The 19,792-nt window shown below is 46.1% G+C and overlaps 1 protein-coding gene and 1 non-coding gene across 2 annotated transcripts in view; both read right to left on the reverse strand.

Moving 5' to 3' along the window:
- Window positions 1-9,441: 9,441 nt before the first annotated feature.
- Window positions 9,442-19,792, reverse strand: part of CPLX4 (complexin 4) — a 30,147-nt gene continuing 19,796 nt past the window's right edge. Inside the window, exon 3 of the mRNA XM_006087149.3 lies at window positions 9,442-9,669. Within this exon, the coding sequence (XP_006087211.1) occupies window positions 9,442-9,669 (228 nt within the window). The remainder of the gene's footprint in view (window positions 9,670-19,792) is intronic.
- Window positions 17,275-17,381, reverse strand: LOC111825697. The gene has a single exon (XR_002828898.1). It is a non-coding gene; the product is annotated as a U6 spliceosomal RNA (small nuclear RNA).

Genomic DNA, 19,792 nt, shown 5'->3' on the forward strand with positions numbered 1-19,792 from the left:
TCCCGACCCAGTCACCCCCACCCCCGCCCCGCAGCGGGCGGATCCCCGGGCGGGGCAGCACCTCTCATCTTCCCATTCCCTCAAGCACACCCCGGGGCCAGCGGCGGGGATTGACAGGCCTGGGGGCCCGGGTCTGGGGGCGGCCCCCGCCTTGCCTCAGTGGGCCCGACGCCCTCCGTCTCACCTCTTCGTCTGGGACTTCCCTCCTCCTGGGACTCACCTCCTCCTTCACCTCCCCCATCCCAGACTCGCCTCGGTCCCCAGGCTCCTGCCTCCGCGGGGCTGAGTGCCCCGGGCGACCCTCGGAAAGGCTCCACAGCGGTGGAAGTCAGTCCACCCTGCTATTCCGTTTTAATTTCCGCTCTATGTCCCCCTTTGTACCCCCACGGGCAATCCTCTTGGGCTCCGTGGTCTGAAGCCCGGGCTTGGGGTTTACTTTGTGTGTGTCTGTGTTAACTGCTCCTCCCCGACTGGCACTGGCGCGCGGGCTCCCTCTCCAGCATCCAGCGCCGGCCGGGAGGCGGTGGGCCATTTGCGCCCACAGGCCCGGCACCTGCAGTGCCCCACGGCCCAGCCGGAGCCTGGGAGGCCCCAGTCGGACGCGCTGCCGGGCTCAGTCCGGGGGGGTGGGGGGGGGGGAGATCCTCGCTCTCTCAGCCTGTCCTGCGGGAACCCTCCCCACCCACCGATTCCCCAGGCGCAGGAGGGGACCCACCTCAGGCTGACTGGGGAAGGACCTTGAGGGGTGGGGAGCCTCCAGCTTCCCTGGGAGTTACAGGCGTAACCGCTCGCCTTTCTTTCCTGTTGGGAGACCTCTCGAGGCTTCCGTGGCCCAGAGTGGCTCGGAGGCCAAGTGGAAAGATGATTTGGGGGGGGGGCCTTTTTTTGTTGTCCACACCTCCCGTGCTGTGACCGCTGGCTGAGGCCGGGGACCCCTAGTGGACCCCAGCCTTTGCAGAACTTAAATGCTTCCTGAAAAGCCAACGACTTTTAGGAAAGGACCTAGAGATTCTTACAAATCTTTGCAACAGGTGCCTTGATCCTTACTCAGGGGCGTCTCCTCCCTGCACCGCGCTTGGCTATTCCCTTTGCGTTCTTTCTGAGGGTCCAGCTCTGACGCAAGCCCTGTCAGCCCCACAAGGGGAAGGAAGGACTGGGCCCCTGGCCGCGAGGAGCGTAAGGTCAGCCTGGGAGACAAGACAAAGGAGAAACAAGAGAAGAACACCTGTGTTTGGATCCTCCACATTGAAATTGACCTGCGACTAAGCTAAGGATCCTTAAGTGGGCAAATGGAGGGGAGTTAATTACACACATCGCTTTATTTTTTAAATACAAACATAAAAAGGTAAGTTAAAATAGCAAGCATATGAGTTTGAAGCGGCCAGAAACTGATTCAAGTTAAATTATTTTTAATTTGAAGAAAACGCTAAATTAATGAAAATCAATATGTGTTTTATAGTGCTTGCAGATCGCTATACTTTTTAGGATCCTTTCACATTCTTCCCGTCACCGGATCCCCACCACCCTGTGAGGTGAGCTGGACCTTACATGTATTTGTCCCCATTTTACAGAAGAGGAAACAGTCTCACAGTGATATGATACAGCTGTTAAGTGGAAGGGTCAGGACTAGAACTCAGGCCTACTGACGCCGTGGCCAGTGTTTTCCAGCTGCGGCTCATTTGTAATTATTAAGGTAGAGGGTGATGTTTTGGAAAGAATCAAAGCGTTCCTACATCTAAGAAGCTGAGGTAGAAATAAGTGAAGCCAGAATCCCTAGACAGAGGCGCTGGAGTCCAGGAGGACTGAAGAGGATCCCACCACAAGCAGGTGAAGGAGCCTGCCCCAGGCTCTGCTCAGGCTGCCCAGGCTGTCAAAGGCACCGCCCGAAATCAGCCTGGCGCACCTCACAAGGTCCCATGTACCGTTATGTAGAGCAGGTGCTGGGGTGCTGAGGCCTTGGGGGTAATTAATTGGTGTTTGCGGCTTCCCCTCTGACTGAGAATGCTTTTTATGTAAACTTGTCCAATATTAAACTGATCTCTATAATCACCGTTAAACAAAGATTGGCAGCGTTTCCTTAAGCTCCTGCCCACACGCTAAGGGGCTTAACGCCTTGTTTTCCAAAGTTAATTCCCTCTGGAACTGCCCAGCTCTCCCTAATAGGCCCAGGTGAGGTGGGCTTTTATTTACTGTTTATTTCAGAGTCTGGGGGGAGGGGAGCAGAAAAGACTGCAACAGCCACTAGTGAGGACTAGGGGGGAAACAGGGCGAAGCGGGACAAGGGGAGATTGGGGCTTCCTTTGTGAGCGACATAAAGAGCTAGTCAATACCATTGTGGGCAAGGTGGAGGGTACTCCAAGCAATCAGCCGGGGGTCATTGTTAGGGGCTAATCTACATGTGTATTTCCCAAGAACTCGATTAGGGACGATGAATGGACTCGGCCACGTCCCTAATTCTTCTAGCAATTTTCCGGCAGTTACGCCAGCTCCTAAGCAGCCCAGCTTCAGCAAAAGTAAGGAGCCTGGCTTCTGAACTCCACCTCTGTTTAATTCATTAATTCATTAGGTGGATCAAAGAAAACTCCCCCTCCCACCCACCCCATAGGGGCCGAAGCGAGACACAGCTAAAGCCCCTTTAAACCAGGCATAGCTCAGAGAAACGTTTCCAAAAGTGAGGAGAGTGGGGTGGTTGGAGTATGGGGTGTCTTAAGAGAGGGAGGCTCTGTGTAACGTGGGAAGCACAATACAGACAACAGAAGTTGGGAGAAAGATTTTGGGGAGCAAGGGCATAGAGACTGGTGAGTCCTAACAAAACACAATCTAAATGCAAGCAGCAATTCTGCGGAGTGGCAGCATAAAGAGGCTCTTTTCTCTTGGGTATACGCAGGAGGGCCTGTTTCTGGAAGTATTCTAGGCAGACTGCCTTACCACAACACTCTTGAGAGAAATGAGTGTCTATAGAGTTCCCTTAGCACTGGGTGGGTAGGGGGCATGGTCACAAAGTGAGTTCATGCCATTTGACCACAGTCTCTAGGAATTTTCCCTTGAAGTGATGTTTCAGGTTTGGGCAAAAAAATGTCGATTTAAGGTCCTGTGCGCTATCGCTTCATAAAGTATATAAAACAAGTAGATTGTCTGCATGTGGGTCATCCTTTTAGTAGATGTGGTTTCATCCTGGAGTAACTCCACCTGCCTCATCCCACCTTGTGGGACCATCACCTCCCACTAGTCCATGTTCATTCAGGAAGGCAGCTAAACTTCAGTTTCAGCCAAAGCATAACTCATATAATCATCACACACACACACACACACACACACACACACACACACACACAGCCCTAGCTGGTTTGGCTCAGTGGATAGAGTGCTGGCCTTTCGGACTGAAGGGTCCCGGGTTCAATTTTGGTCAAGGGCACATGCCCTGGTTGCAGGCTCCATCCCCAGGAGGGGTGTGCAGGAGGCAGCCGATCAATGATTCTCTCTCATCATTGATGTTTCTATCTTTCTCTCACTTTCCCTTCCTCTCTGAAATCAATTTTAAAAATATATATGTATTTAAAAACACAAAACAATATATAACAGCCCTGCCAACGTGGCTCAGTTGGTTGGACCATTGCTCTGTTCACCGCAAGGTCTCAGGTTTGATTCTGGTCCAGGCACATACCTAGGTTGCGGATCCAATCCCTGGTCAGGGTATATACAGGAAGGAACCGGTCAATGTTTCTTTCTCACATTGATGTTTCTCTCGCTCCCTTCCAATCTCTCTAAAATCAATAAAAATAAATAAATATGCTTAAATCTGAGTTCACAATGATACACATAACATAAAACTTAAAAAAAGAAAATATTCTTGAGATGGTTATCAGAAACATCATTACATTGGCACAAATGATAAACTTCTATGCACCAGTTTACAAGTCAATATGTCAATCTGAATATTCTCTAGTGTTTTCAGACTAAATTGAAGCAAGTGTTGATATAACGATACTGCAGTGGATAATCCCATCATATATTTGTGGCTAAAATACATGAAGCAGTGAAGAGATGGGCCCACATAGGCATTTCTGGCTGAATTGAGAGCCCTCGTGGATGTGTGTGTGGGAACAGACATTTCATCTGATCACAAGATGAAACCAGGGCAGTTGGAAGCTGCTGTGTTTCCAGGCAGTAATGCTCTGTTTGAAAGACTTCCTTTTGTGTAAGAACAGGGGCCACAGCTCTCTGCAGACCAGCCGGTAATTAGCAAGAGGTCTTTGCTTCTTTGGCATCCTCATTGTTTCCCAATTATGATATTTTGGGGAACAACATCATAAAACTAATCTCGATGTAGTTTTCTGTTATTTAAGAGCAATCTTTCTAATATTTAGAAGGGGGAAGTTTGTGGGCTCTCTCCCCTCTAGCCCCCACCTTTCCTTTATAGATGTGGAAATGGGGGAACATAGAAGCGAAGGGATTTGCCCAAGATGAAACAGAACATCTGTGACAGGACTTGGGCTCCCCAACTCTCTCTTAGGCCACCGAGGCGTTACCACGCCATGCTCAGCTATCTGGATCCTACACTTGGGTGTCCCATGCTGGGACGCGGAGTAAGTCTGTGGATGAACCTGGAGGAAGATGTTTGTTATACAGACACAATGAAGTTACTCTTTACATGACTCCAAATCACTTACCACCCTGATCACCACAGTCCTGAGCTTGCTTTTGCAGCTGATGCCAATCCAAGCAGACTTTATGTAAGAAAAAGAATCCCTTGGCAATGATTTTTGTGGCATTTTGGCAAACAACTGATATTCCTAGCCACTGGCCATGAGGGCCTATGGTTAGCTCCTCTTCCCAGCTCTGGGTTCAGTGACATCATGTTAGTAGTCTTAAATCTGCCATAGTGGGAAGATTTCCACCACAGATATTGGCAAACACTACAAATCAGGGCATTTTCCCTCATCCCCCAATTAATGGGTTTTAAATATTTACTAGCATTCCATTAAAGAATGAAAAATATCAGAAAGTATTATTATTAAAACTAACACATGATCTATTAGATAAGAGATGTCTACCCTTTTGCCCCCCCCAGGAATATTTACATTGTGATCTCAGACTGTAAGTAAAAGAGGGAAACTTGGGTTCCTGCCAAAGAAATGGGCTTTTTTTGAGTTGCTAGGAGCAACGCTATATTAAGATAATTCCTCTTTACTTGTTTTCTAATTAAACTAATTGAATTCAGAGTGTCTAGGGGAAGCACAAGAGACATTTATCTCGAGGGGATGATGGCCTTGAAGCCAGTCAATCCTCTTAAGAGTGTAAGAGGACAAATCCAGGGATGCCCACTTTGTAACAGCCTTCACCCCACCCCCACCCAGAGTTTAGCCACCTTCAGGATTCTTCTCTCCTATTTTATTGGGAAAAAAAATTAGGGAGCCCATTCTCATAGTTTCACAGTACCCGATGGTGGTCCTTATTATTACAATACTTTATTTCCCATATCACCCAAATTCAATACACCCCCTTGGCTCTATTTCTGGACTATTTCTCATATCTGTACACTCTTCTCCACCTCCGCCACATTGCAGGCCATCGGCCTATCTTGCTTGGACGGATTACTGACTTAGCCTTCTAACTGGTCCCCTTCCTGCTACTCTTAGCTCCCTACTCTCCACTCCACTCAGCAGCCAGTTAATCTTTCAAAAATATAAATCAGATCATGACACTCCCTGCATAAAACCCTTCACAGGCTTACTATTTTTTACACTTAGGATAAAATCCAAACTCCATGCACTGCTCTATAACACTTACCCCTTCCCCATTTCCCAAATAGCCTCATTGAGCACTTGTGACCACTCTCCTATCTGCCCCACCTTGGCCTTTTTTCTCTTCTTGAACTCCTCCAGGCCCCTTCCTGCCTCCGGACCTTTGCACAGACTGTTCTCACTCCCTGAAATGCCTGCCCCCAAATGTATACATGATTCTTCTTGTAATTTTATTTTTCTCATAGCACCTTCCACTCTCCAAAAACTAATTTATTATTATTGATTTACTTGTTTGTTACCCATCTACCTTCACTAGAATCTAAGCTGCATGAGATTGGAACTTTTCTATTGGCATCCGGAATATATGTTGCACACAGTGGTGGTTGATTTAATGAATAACTGCAAGGACCTCTATTTTACAGATGAGGAGATAGGTTAAGTAACTTGTCTAATTTCACACTGCCGTTAATTAACACGAGGGCACATTTTTTTTCACATTCCTGTAGTCAGTCATCAAGATTAATTCTTTCCCAGGTGTTTGGAAAATGTCAAACTGTTTTGCTTTCCTTCCCAAATAGTCCACAGAAATCATTCGATCGTTTTCAAAAACCAGTTCTGTCTGCTCTGGTCTTGTTAGCATCAGCGCTGGCTGGGGTCTCCTTCACCGCCTTTGATGTGAGTTTTCCTGGAATGAGGAGTCCAGCGCACTCAGCCCGCCCCCCCCCCACCCCGCCCCACCTCCTGGGAAGCACATTGTAGGGAATGCTGTTCTTCTTCCAAAGTGGCTCCTGCAATTCTACTGCAGGCTAATAGCTTTAGTTTACTTTTACAGTTGACAGCAATTTTATAGACATTTGTTTGTCAATTTTTATTGTACTTACTCCTTCTGACCCCTTAATCCCTAAAAATGATGACCTTATATGTCCTGACCCAACTAATTAGCCCCATTTACCCTCCAGATGCTTTAATAAGGCTGTCAGGATGCTCCCATGAAGGGTCTTCATTCAAACGTCAGAAGCTTACCACACTTACTGCGGGGTTAGCATCCTAAGTTAAAGGAATGAGCTTTAAAGAAATACAACTTGGAAATGTTTAAAGGTTTTCTGAAATGACATAAGAGAAAGAGCAAGCATCGCTTATGCTATCATTCCACAGCTCCAGGAATTAGACATTATCTAAGAATGATGGCGTCAGTTCACAGATGAAGTTCTAACAACATAGTATAGTGTCCCAAGGATAGCAGCACTTTAGGGCAAAGAAGCTAAACTTGGGTACCTGTGGATTTGTTGTACTTATGTTTCTGGTTTTGGTAAGGTTTGGACTTTTTCCATAGTTAAGTTTTTTTAAAAAGGCAAACATTTTACAAGATTTCTGAATGTGAATTTAATTTTATAACATTCTCCAAGCATAGTTTTTTTCAAATGCACTCCCCCATTCAATCTTGGCTGACACAATTGGACAGACAGAAAGTGTCAGGACCCTTTTTTCTTGCATTGGCACTGGAACCTTAGTAGCAACTCCAAGCATAATTTTTGTAGTTCCCCAAATTGCTCTTTCTTTAAATATATATATAATTTATGTCCTGGCTAGTGTGACTCAATTGGTTGGAGTGTTATCCCATGCAGAGAAGGGTCTCAGGTTTGATTCCTGTTGAGGGTACATACCCAGGTTGCAAGTTTGATCCCTGGTCAGGGATTGTATGGGAGGCAACTGATCCATGTTTCTCTTTCACATCGATGTTTCTCTCTCTCCCTCTCCTCTCTCTAAAATCAATAAAAAAATACCCTCAGGTGAGGATTATGTATGCATATCTATACTAATAAAAGGGTAATATGCTAATTAGACAGGGTTGACCAGACATCTTCTGGTTGTCTGGTCCTCCTTCCGGACAAAGCCACGGTGGTGGGGGCCGAGGCAGAGGTGGTTAGGGGCAATCAGTCCAGCAGGGGAGGGCAGTTAGGGGAGATCAGGCTGGCAGGGGAGGGCGGTTAGGGGCAATCAGGCTGGCAGGCAGGTGAGTGGTTAGGAGCCAGTGTTCCCTAATTGGGAGAAGGATGTCTGAGGGGTCCTGGATTGAAGAGGGTGCAGGCCAGGCTGAGGGACAACCCTCCCCCCCATGCATGAATTTCATGCAATACCGGGCCTCTAGTATATATATGTAATATATAATTTATATATAATTTATTTGTTGTGAAAGATAGCACATATAGAGAAAAGTGATTAAAACATAAATTACACCTCAGTGAAATATTACAAAGTGAATAGAGAGGCAAGGTCAGCTTCATGGGTGTTGAAACACCTTTAGAAGGATTCTATCCTTAGTTTAATGCTATACTGTAAATATTAAAATTCATAATTGCTCTTCAACAACTTTTTCCTTGGCATCTAGAAGCACATCTGGCTCCCACTCAGCATCCCTTTGAAAGGAGGTTACACTGACTTCAGAGACAGCCATGGCCTTTTCATTTTCACTAGGCCCCACAAATTATGTAGCTAGACCTATACACAAGTGAATAAACAAAACTCTGCCAACAACTCAGAGAAGCCCCTGGTATTCCCCTCACTATTGAGATAAGAACATTTTTGAATTACCATTGTGATATCTTTTAACTTAGTGTTACTTCAGAAGTTTGAATATTTCTAATTTTATATTTATTTAAATTTCTGTTTTTTAATTACAGTTTTACGTTTAATATTATTTGTATCCAAACTGCTATTTCTAATGTAGACAAAAACCTAAGGATGATCCAGCAATTCCACTTCTTGTGGCATTCCACAAAATGTCACTAAAAAAATGGAAAGCAGGAACTAGAATAGATATTTGTATACTCATGTTCATAGTAGTTTTATTCACAACCATCAAAAGGTGAAAGCAACCCAAGTGTCCATGGATGGGATGAATGGATAAGCCAAATGTGGCATATATATCCAATGAAATACTATTCAGCCTTAAAGAAGAAAGAACTTATGATACATGCTACAGCAGATATGAACCTTGAGGACATTGTGCTAAGTGAAATAAGCCAGTCAGGAAAGGACGAATATTGTATGATCCACTCATGAGGTTCCTATGATGCTCTACAAGGCTAAGGGCTGATGAAGTCTGTTCTCTGCCTTTGTACCTCATCTTTTACCACATCCCCACTCCTGCCCTTGGCTTCCAACTGTCCAAGTGCCACACTTGATGAAAAGCATCAACAATGTCAAGGAGCCTGGGAGTGGGGGTGGCGTGGTCTTTGCTTGCCAATGAGTCTGCAGCCTGGGCTCCTGGTGGCACCCTGACCTTCCACATCTTTCTCTGAAGGGCTCTGGAGTCATGCTAATGATTGGACTAGGTGAGAGTTTGACCTCTAAGGAAGGAAATCAAAGAGAAAATTCCATTTGCTTTTATTTCTTTCTGGCTGTCCTGAAGATCTTTAAGCAGGTATGTGTTCTATGTCATTCACAGCTGAAATTCCATGTTAGCCACATTTATAGCTAAAAGGAACGTATCATTTTCTGCTGCCAGGTCCTAGCTAAACATTCTACCAGGAACAATTAGAACATTAAGTTGTTGTCTACGTGTTTGTAGAGAGTTTTGCCATCATGGTTTTGCTAACCCTGCTCACTGCATTGAATATGTGCTGCTCAAGACGTTCCATAGGAGAGTGGTCACCTCCACCTTGACCTGGTCCCCTTCTGCAGCCCCGCCCGCCCCTCACATCACAGAACACTTCTGCTCTGCCGTCTGCTTGATTTCTGTGATCGTGGCCTGGGCTTTTTCTTTTATGGTGTCCAAGTCCATGTTCTGAAGATTCTGTAACTGCCCCAGAATAGAATCCTTATCTTCTTCCTCCTCGTGATCTTCATCTACCATTTTTCGGAGATCTTCGGGCAAATCCACATCATCTCCAGCCATCTGGATTTGGTTCTCATCCATTTCACTCTATGTGGAAAAACAAATGTAGATAGAGAGACCACTCTAAAACAAGCAAACAAACAAATAAACATTAAAAGCAGCAGGAAAACAAAGGTCTGTTGAGGAATGAAGAGGATGGCATGCCTGGCTGTCTCTCAGCAGAGCCTTGGCCTGGTAGCTGTCATGGAGGCTAGAGGTCATGGTTGAGACACCCCTCTTTCAGTGCACTTGGGTGGATCAGAACCTCTAGCACAGTGGTTCCCAGGACCCAGCAGCCTCACCATCATGTAAGAACATGTTAGAAAGACAAAGTTTCGGGCTCCACCCCAGACCTAGTGAATCAGATACCCCTAGTGGGGCCCAGCAATCTGAGTTTTAAGAAGTCCTCTCTGTTGTGCTGATGATGCAAAGCTTGAGAATCAGGCACTAACTGGGCTTCGGGCTTCGGGCTTCGGCAGCTAGCAGCCCCAGGCTGTGACTCAGCGGCCCTGGCTGATCTGATTCTGGAGGGTGGAGTTTGGGTTCACAGTGGCCTGACAGTGCTCCCCCATTTTTGTCATCACTCTTGACTGGCAACTTCTACTTAACTATTGCCTTTTCCGTCCCTTCTACTAGATGGGGGCCCCTCATGGGAGCAGAATCTTGTCAACTTCAGCCTTCCATCCTTGGCACCTGGAAGCATGTCTGGCTCCCACTCAGCATTCATGACTAGTCACAGTTTGCCTTACAATTTCATCTTGTGGTTCTAGGCATGGCTGCCCCCAGATTTCTAAGAGTATGTCACCTAATATCTTTGTTTTGTAATGAGAAAGAAGAATCTAGAGAAAAAGTTTCTCTGGGAAAGGTAAGGGCTGTTGACATCCCCAGATGGCTGCTATGAGATAATTTTCTGAGATCAGGTTGTAACACGTGCTAAACTGGGCCTCAGGGGCAGATAAGATTTAAGAGAATGTCAGAAAAGCAAATGATAGGAAATATCTAAGTAGAATTGAGGACCCACCTCGATATGTTGTGACCAGTCTTGAGTTTGTCACCAAAGCACATGACAAATCACATAAATATAAAATTATCATCTTAATCTTAATCAGACCACATAGATTTGGTTTTAGAAAGATTTTGACACCTGCTGAGTCCAAGGTGGAGTTCAATCAGCATGTACAGAGAGCATCCCACCCCCTTGCCTGGGTATTTAGTAGTGATAACCATAAACAAATATTGGTTGTCTCCTGGTCCAAATGGTGAGCCAGGGCCATATGTAAACTTGAGTCTCCATCTCCATCTTCTCATTCTAACTGTCCAAGGCTCCATATTGCTTCAGCAGATCCTTCGAGAAGCTGGAGGCCACAGCCTTTCCATAGAGCGGCTTCCTGTATTTGTTTCTCTGGGCAGACTAACAGCGAGCCTGACTCTAGAAACAGCTGGACAGGCAGCCTTCTGATGACAGTGCCCCAGAGGCATGGTCCTCACACAGGTCCTCCTGAAGGCCTCTGAGAAGGCCCACTCCCAGCGTCACCTCCTGAGGTCAGAGAAGCCTCTCCTGCCCTTAGCCAGGCCTCGGCCCCTCAAAGTGCTTAATGGATTAATTAGTTCCTCGTCAAACTGTTGTGGGGATTAATTAGTTAGTTAATCCCCAGGGGCTCTCAGCCAATCCTCTCTGTCAATTTATTTTTTATTTACCTACCCTAGCGGTTGCCTTCCTGCTGATCACACTCTGGGCAGTTTTGCTGGGAGGAGAGGAGACATGGGATTGCAGCCTATAGAGTCACAGTTCATGTCAATGAGGGACATCTGTCTTCTCTTATGCTCCCTGAAATAACATGTAATGATTTGAAAAGGCATTCCTGGGAATTCTGACACCCCATCCCTCTAGTTGGTAATAAGATCTCTGCGGATGTCACCAGGCCCTCAGAGGGGGTGGGGGTTTGCACTGGGTCACTGTGACTCCTGCACTCATGGTCAGCCTCATGGGAAGGCCTTGCTCTCTTGGCACCTTTCCTCTGGCCTAGGAATGGCCCATTTTTGCTCAATAGGCTCAGCTTTCCTAGCAACCTGGGCCTATTCATTTTCTGTTTGTCACTAGGCCCTCAATTTTGGGAGAAAGCCGCCTAGACGCCCAGCTTCCCTACCCCCTGTCAGACCCATCCTTGTGTTTATGGGACCCAGAGGATGGGCACTGATGGAGGTCCTGGCTCACAACCTGGCCTTCCTTTTTCCAGGTATTGGCTCCATCTCTCCCTGGGTCCCTGTGTGTATGCTTCCCAGACACCTGCTCTACTCTTCAGCCCTAGCAATACCCAGAACAGCAGCTCAGGGTACTCTCAGGATGACAGACCAGGCAGGCCCTGGAATGCATTTAGGCAGGGAATTTGGTCCTGGGTAGATAGAGTATGGTCTAAAAGAGGGGTATGGGCTCTGAATAGGCCCATCCCTTTGGCCTTGCAGAATTCTCACCCCATGTGAAGGGGTGTGGCCTGAAAAAAGAAAGAGGGGAGCCCTCTACAGCATGCAGCCCAAGGCAGGTGGCCCAGTTATTCAGTCTAAAGGCAGGATTGGGTGCCATGGTTGGTGTGGCTCAGTTGGTTGGAGCGTCATCCTGTGCATCAAAAGGTGGTGGTTAGATACCAGTCAGGGCACATACCTAGGTTGTAGGCTCAATCCCCAATCAGGGGAATGCAGGAGGCAACTGATTGACATCTCTCTCTCTCTCTCTCTCTCTCTCTCTCTCTCTTCCCACCCCCCCCCCCATAAAAATAAATAAGTAAGTAAATAAAGGCAGTGTTGGGTGTGGTCAGTGGCTGTGGTCAGAGTTCTACAACCACCATCCTTCTAGAACAGTGATGGCAAACCTATGACACATGTGTCAGAGGTGACACGCGAACTCATTTTTTTGGTTGATTTTTCTTTGTTAAATGGCATTTAAATATATAAAATAAATATCAAAAATATAAATCTTTGTTTTACTATGGTTGCAAATATCAAAAAATTTCTATATGTGACATGGCACCAGAGTTAAGTTAGGGTTTTTCAAAATCTGACATGCCAAGCTCAAAAGGTTCGCCATCACTGTTCTAGGACAATGCTACTGACTGTCTATCGGCAGCACAGTTGCTTCTGGTGATATTTCTAGCACTGGAATCAATTTCCTGGGCTGTGGACATCTTATGACTAAGGGTAGGACAGGGCCAGGGAGTGGCTAGAGGACAAAATGACATGCTCTGGAGCCAAGCCTGGACTCCTGGCCTCATTAGCCCTGGGTCCTCACCAAGTGAGCCAGCTCAGACCTAACAGGCCAAGGGCCAGAGTCCCATTTGTAAAAGGCTGAAGCAGATGCACACTGCTTTCCTGCAGAGATGGCCTAGGACAGTGGGAAGATCATGAGGTTTGGAGTCAGGAGACCGGGTTCGTGCCCCAGTTCTGTCATTTGCCAACTGCATGACTTTGGGCAAGTCAACAAACATTTCTGGTGAGGGCCCCCTCGGAGGATTATTGAGCAGATTGAATGAGACATGTTGTGAAACAGATTTGTAAACGTCTAAGACTGGGACAAACAGTGTCTGTGGTTATTAATGTTTTAGAGGAAGAAGGGCAACTTGGTATCAAGGTCTCTGCTAAAAGGGTTCCTGGGATAAAGAAGGCATGGACAGCGAAACAGATTGGGGAGGGGGAGGGTATAGGTCCTTAAAAGAAGGATCCGGGACAAAGCAGGCAATTAAGGAGTATAAGTGGGGTTTACACAGAGGGCCCTGGGCAGCCTTGCCTTCTCCTGTCTAATGAACCGCCCTGCCAATGGGACATTGTCTACAATACAAACAATGAATGTCTTGTCCAGACTTTCTGCTACCCACTGACAGATCTCAGGTTGGATATTTTGACACTGCTCACACATATAGGAAAGGCAGTCATGCCTCATTACATTCCACAAATGTAAGTGTAATTACAGCCAATATGATTCAGCTCCAGGGAGGGGAGGCTTGGTGCTGAGAACCAAGGCATGCATGAATAAATGAATAAATGAAGGAAGGAAGGAATGAATGAAGTGAACTAGCATACAATTAGGGGACTGATAAGCGCCACACTGTATTCTTAGAGGTTCTGTTTCAGAGGTCTTCTCATTTCTAGAACTCTTATCAATTTGGGATATTGTTTAATGCAGTTAAGAGCTCATTCTTTTTATGCCAACTGACTAGACTCAGTTTTAATCTCTTGGTTTTTAACCAGATTTATAATCTTTTTAAAAAATATATTTTATTGATTTTTTTTACAGAGAGGAAGGGAGAGGAATAGAGTTAGAGACACCAATGAGAGAGAAACATTGATCAGCTGCCTCCTGCACACACCCTACTGGGGATGTGCCTGCAACCAAGGTACATGCCCTTGACTGGAATCGAACCTGGGACCCTTCAGTCCGCAGGCCGATGCTCTATCCGCTGAGCCAAACTGGTTAGGGCCAGATTTATAATCTTGATCACCAAGTACTGAATGCCCCATTACTTAAATAGCCCCATATCGTGCCTTTGTTCTTCTCTATGACTGATTGATGACTTTTCATTGAAAGATAAGCACGACCCTGGATCCAGACTTCCTATGCCCTGGCTCTTGATCAACTGGCCTTCATCTTGTAGCAAACTTGAGATACAATGACAAACTGTCATGGATGGTTATATAGCCAAAAAGCTGAGCATTCACTAGAAGCGTTGTTAGAGTCTAGTCAACCAGCTTGGTGTGTAAGCAAATACCAGTGTGTTGGATGCTAGGTAGCTTTGATTTGTTTTGGGTTTATCTATTTTGGTCTACATCAGCGGTTCTCAACCTGTGGTCACGACCCCTTTGGTGGTCGAACGACCCTTTCACAGGGGTAGCCTAAGACCATCCTACATACCAGATATTTACATTATGATTCATAACAGTAGCAACATTACAGTTATGAAGTAGCAATGAAAATAATTTTATGGTTGGGTCACAATATGAGGAACTGTATTTAAAGGGCCAGAAGGTTGAGAACCACTGGTCTACATGATACCAGATAGCTGGATTAATGGATTTCTTTCATTTTGGTGAGTTGATATAACAGTTGATATTTATATATTTGTGAGGATCATGGTCTTCAACAGTCACCTGTCTTCAACAACCACCCCTCACTGCCTCTAGCCCTGGTGACAGCAACCCCTGGTTCCTGTTCTGCCAGAGCTTAGGTGAGTGGGACTATAGAGCAAAGAATACAGCCAGTCAACAAACACCTCCATAGAAAGTAAAAGTGAGCAAAGGAAGGGGGATCTGGGCCAGGCCAGAGGGGAGTAGGCATGAGGATTGTGGGGGCCAGACTCCTGTAGACATTCATCCTTGTTCTGACCAGGGGACCTCGTCTTGCCCTGACATTTACAGACTGAGTAACCGTGGGAAGTCCCTTTCCCCCTCTCAGCTGGTGTTCTTATCTATGAAGGGGAAATAATATCTCCCTGCCTTCCAGGGTGGGTGTGAGGGTTAGCTGAGAAAGCTGGTGTGGCTAAGAAACATATATTACATTCCCACTGTGCAGCACCAGGGTCCCAGGATTCTTTCTTCTCATGTCCCCTTTGGACTTCAGTCCACAGCTCTTTCAAGGGTGTGAGTAGAAGGAGCAAACTGAACTGGGGTGGGATGGAAGGAGAAGGAACAGAGGGCCCTGGCTGGGCCTCTGATGGCCCCTTCATCAGCCTTCTCCCCGCCCCCTCCCCAAACAGCTGCTCAGAAGCAGGAGGTTCCGGTGTCCTGCTGAGCAGCCCCAAATTCAAAGGAGGTGGGCAAAGAAAGGTTCACAGAATCATATCTTTCTTAAGGAGACAAATTTTAAATTCATTTCTAATGGAGCTTTCAGTGTGATACTTTGAAAGACAATTCTATTGATAAACTGTCTTCTATCTTCATCTTTATTCAAACTGAACGATGCCCTTAATACAGCAGACAAACAACAGGTGTAACTAAATCATGGAGCTCAGCAGGGGGCATGACATTATTTTTCAATGACTAACCTAGATTGACAATTCTGTTAATAGGATTAGGGTTCATTGTGGAACTGTTTTCTCTTATTAATTTGGCTTGACTTACATATGCATTTTGAATTGGCTAGGAAGAAGGGGCACCTTTGTTTTAAGACATAATCTTGTGGTTTTATTTAAAATATACCACTTCCTCTAGTGGAAGAAATATGACATCTTAATTATAATGTCAAGGAGCCTTTGCATTTTAATACAGAATTATAATTTTGTATTATAATATTATGATCGCAAATTCAGACTTGTTCTTTTCATGAAATTTATTTTAAAATAACTCTGATGGCAGATAGATTCTTTCTGTTGTTTTTTATACTTTGTTCTTTGGGTATGGTTCCCCCCACGCCCCCGCCTCTTTTTCCCAATAACATCAATCATAGCAAACCTTTTGCAAAGGTGTGTGTGTGTGTGTGTGTGTGTGTATGTAACTTTCACATGCCAGGATCCATACAAGGCATTGAGATAAAGGTGAAAAACTGAGCCCCTTTTTGTTAAGCAGCACAGTGTAGTTGGTGAGAATATTCAGGGTGGAAAAGGCATAAGAGACGTACGTACTCAGGTATTACAGGAGCAAGGAGGAGGGTGGGTAGAGAGATGTCATGGAAGGTTCTGGAAGAAATGGCACTAGACCAAAGTCTTACAGGAGGGAAGGGGACCACAGAAATAGGGTATAGAGAACAAAGTGGGAAGAAAGTACAGTCCAGGCAGGGAGTGGCACGAGGCTGGAAAGACAGGAGCCACATCATGGGGCCAAGGGGTTTGACTTTATTCTAAAAAGTCATGGTAAGTCTCTCTCTCTCTCTCTCTCTCTCTCTCTCTCTCTCTCTCTCTCTCTCAACAGGATCAGATTTGCCTTTTGGAAACCTCACTCTGACATTTTAAGAGGAGCAAGACTCAAAGTCTAAAAGCTACTAAAGAGCTATTGAAATAAAAGAGGTGAGGAATGATGAGGCCTGCACTTGGGATGGAGTTGAGAATTGTTTAGGAGGTGAAATTAGTGTGACATGATTATTTGCTGGAGAAGGAGGAAGAGTTAAGACTTCCGGTTTTCAGAGGGAGGGGTGTAGAAAAGTGTGGCGGGGGGTGGGGGGCTCACCAAGGTGAAGACAACAGGAAGCCCGGTTTAAGGGATAATGAAGGACTCTATTCTGGAGATGAGGTTTGAGGAGCCCCAAAGAGAGGTGACATTTAGGGAGAAGGTGTGGGATGGAAGTCTGCACAGCAACACACACATAGGTGGTGGCTGGAAGCAACAGCAAAGTGTAGCCATCTGGGGAAAATGTTTGACTGGAGAGGGAAAAGAGCAGACGGAGGGAGCACCCTGAAATATCTGTAAATTTGGGGTGGACAGGGGAGGGTTAGCCATGAAGAAGACAGAGGAGAAATAGTTTGAGGAGAATGAGAACCAGAGAGTGGTGTCCAGAAGCTGAGAGAGGGCTTCAGGGAGGAAGCGGTGACCAGTGCCTAAGAAAACAAAGAGAAACAAAAAGATAATGGAACCATTTGACTGAGTGTCTGAAGGAGGAGTTTCAGCAGGACGGTGGCAACCAGTCCTTTAGGAAGGACACCTAGAAAGCACGTTTACTCTGTGTATTTTTTTTTTTTTAATATGGAACGCTTCACGAATACGCATGTCATCCTTGCGCAGGGGCCATGCTAATCTTCTCTGTATCGTTCCAATTTTAGTATATGTGCTGCCGAAGCGAGCACTACTCTGTGTATTTTTGTTCGGAGAGACCAAAGAGAGGAAAACCTGAACATACAGGATTAATGGACTGAGATCCAAGCCCAATGTGAACATCACGGCTTGCCATAGCATCTGAGGCCCTTTAATTACTGGTGATTTGAACACCAGAGGAAAACAGCAGAGCGGACATGGACATGATCATGGCCGATATGTTTTCTTAGATGGGCTGCAGATGCTGCCGTTTGATCACTGCACTCATCTGACTCCTTGCGTCATTACTGCAATTAAATGTGGTCACCAGAAGACATGGGTATGACACATGGGATTGTCACTGACAGTAAACAACAACCTCAGAGAGGAGGCCTTTTATAGTTTGTCTCCTTCTCGCAGCCCAAGTTTCCTTTCCCTACTCAGCAACCCAGTGACAACACTCTTTCCCACAGAAAACAGCCGCCAAATAACATAGAAAATATAGTGCTGATCCCCAAACGCGACATTGTTATCCTCATTATACCCGACAGCTCCCGGGAAGACATATTCCTCAGGTCTGCTCTCTACTGGGCCTGCAGAAAGGGGCCCAGAACTGCCTCCTGCTGGCTACACAACCACGGACGTACGTGACCCTGAGGAATTGTGAATGAGGCACCCCAGTTGTCCCTGGTTAGCAGGGGGACATGTTGAGTGTGCCAGCTCCCGGAGGACTGTTGATACTATTAGTGTGGTGGCTTGCCCAACATGGACTTTATAAGATGGCCCAGGGCTAAGAATTCTGCAAACCTCGAGGGAGGGGAAGGTTGTTATTAGGAGCCCAATAAGGCCTGGATGACCCGCTCATTCTGCCCAGCGCCTTTTTTCTTGTTAGACAGTTATGTTCAGTTCTCAACTCTACCGTCCTGGGCAGAGAAACACAGGTTAGAGAGGTTGTGGAGGGCAAAGGCATGAAAAATACCAGGAGAATAAGGAGACTCAAGGCCTGGTTGTCATAGTAAGATTTGTGGTCTTGGGGAAGATCACATGAAACTCAATTTACAGGAGTTTTATGGCTATGCATTGAGTGTACACCTATGTCACGTGCTTTTCTGTAGATAAAACATAAGTTCAATAAAAAAAAGAAATAACAGCCCTAACCGGTTTGGCTCAGTGGATAGAGCGTCGGCCTGCGGACTCAAGGGTCCCAGGTTCGATTCCAGTCAAGGGCATGCACCTTGGTTGCAGGCACATCCCTAGTAGGGAGTGTGCAGGAGGCAGCTGATCGATGTTTCTCTCTCATTGATGTTTCTAACTTTTTATCCCTCTCCCTTCCTCTCTGTAAAAAATCAATAAAATATTTTTTTTAAAGAAAAGAAATAACACCCAGGCACTGGGGTGAAGGAGTCAAAGTGCCATGGTGGCTCAGGAACCCACACCTGCTCTAGGAAGAGACAGAGAGAGAGAGAAGGAGGCTTCCGGCATGCTCCCCAGATGTCCCCTCCTAGCCCACAGGTTATTGCTGACTGTTAATAACAATGCCATTTGCCTTATGGATGACTTTTGGTCACCATTTAGAAAAAATAGTCATCACACTGTACATTGCAGCCCAGGGCCTCTTTCGCTTCTAAATGAAAGGTTGTCCTCTTGACCCCCTTCACCCATTTTGCCCACCCCAACCCTTGCTTCTGGCAATCTGTTCTCTCCTTCTATGAGCTTGTTTTTTTAAGACTGCACACGTGAGTGAGATCATACAGTGTTTGTCTTTCTCTGACTTATTTCACTTAGCATAATGGCCTCAAGGCCCATCTACGTTGTTACAAATGGCAGGATTTCCTTCTTTTTCATGGCTGAATAGTATTCCATTGTATATACGTCACGATGACCATTTTTAATTGCAGTAATGAGGTAAGTAATCAATTGAGTACAGGAATCAAGGTGCCTCCAGGAAGGAGATGTATGTTGTGACTTGGGCATCTATTGTCCCATCTCCACCCTAAGCAGTTTCTCACCGGCCCAGGCCTCTGTCCACCCCCTGCTGCTCTAGGAGGGTAACATTGGCTGGTCAGCCCCTCATTCCTTTCCCTCCAATTCACTGGACACATTGCCATGGTCTGGAGTTTTCCTAATCACCATGATGCCCCTGGACACTGCCTAGCCTTCCAGGGCCTCCCTGGCCCTCAGGGGTGCATCCAGGAAATGAAAACCTGCACTGTAAATCCCCATGGTTTCCAGATGGCACTCGAGGGTTCTTCTGCAGAATCAGAGGAAGACCTAACGTTACACCCAGTTCCGTAGTAGCGGCAGCATGAGCCCCTCCACATACATGGACTTGACACAGCACGAGATCAAAGCATGGCATTCAGGCCCTTGGAAATGGCTATCCCCACTCATCTTTCCCCCTAAGTCATCTCCTCTCAAGGCTGCATATGCCAATTTCACAAGTACTGTCAGTCTTTCAAGACCC

The sequence above is a fragment of the Myotis lucifugus genome, unplaced genomic scaffold (genome assembly GCF_000147115.1).
Source record: "Myotis lucifugus unplaced genomic scaffold, Myoluc2.0 scaffold_36, whole genome shotgun sequence".
NCBI lineage: Eukaryota > Metazoa > Chordata > Mammalia > Chiroptera > Vespertilionidae > Myotis > Myotis lucifugus.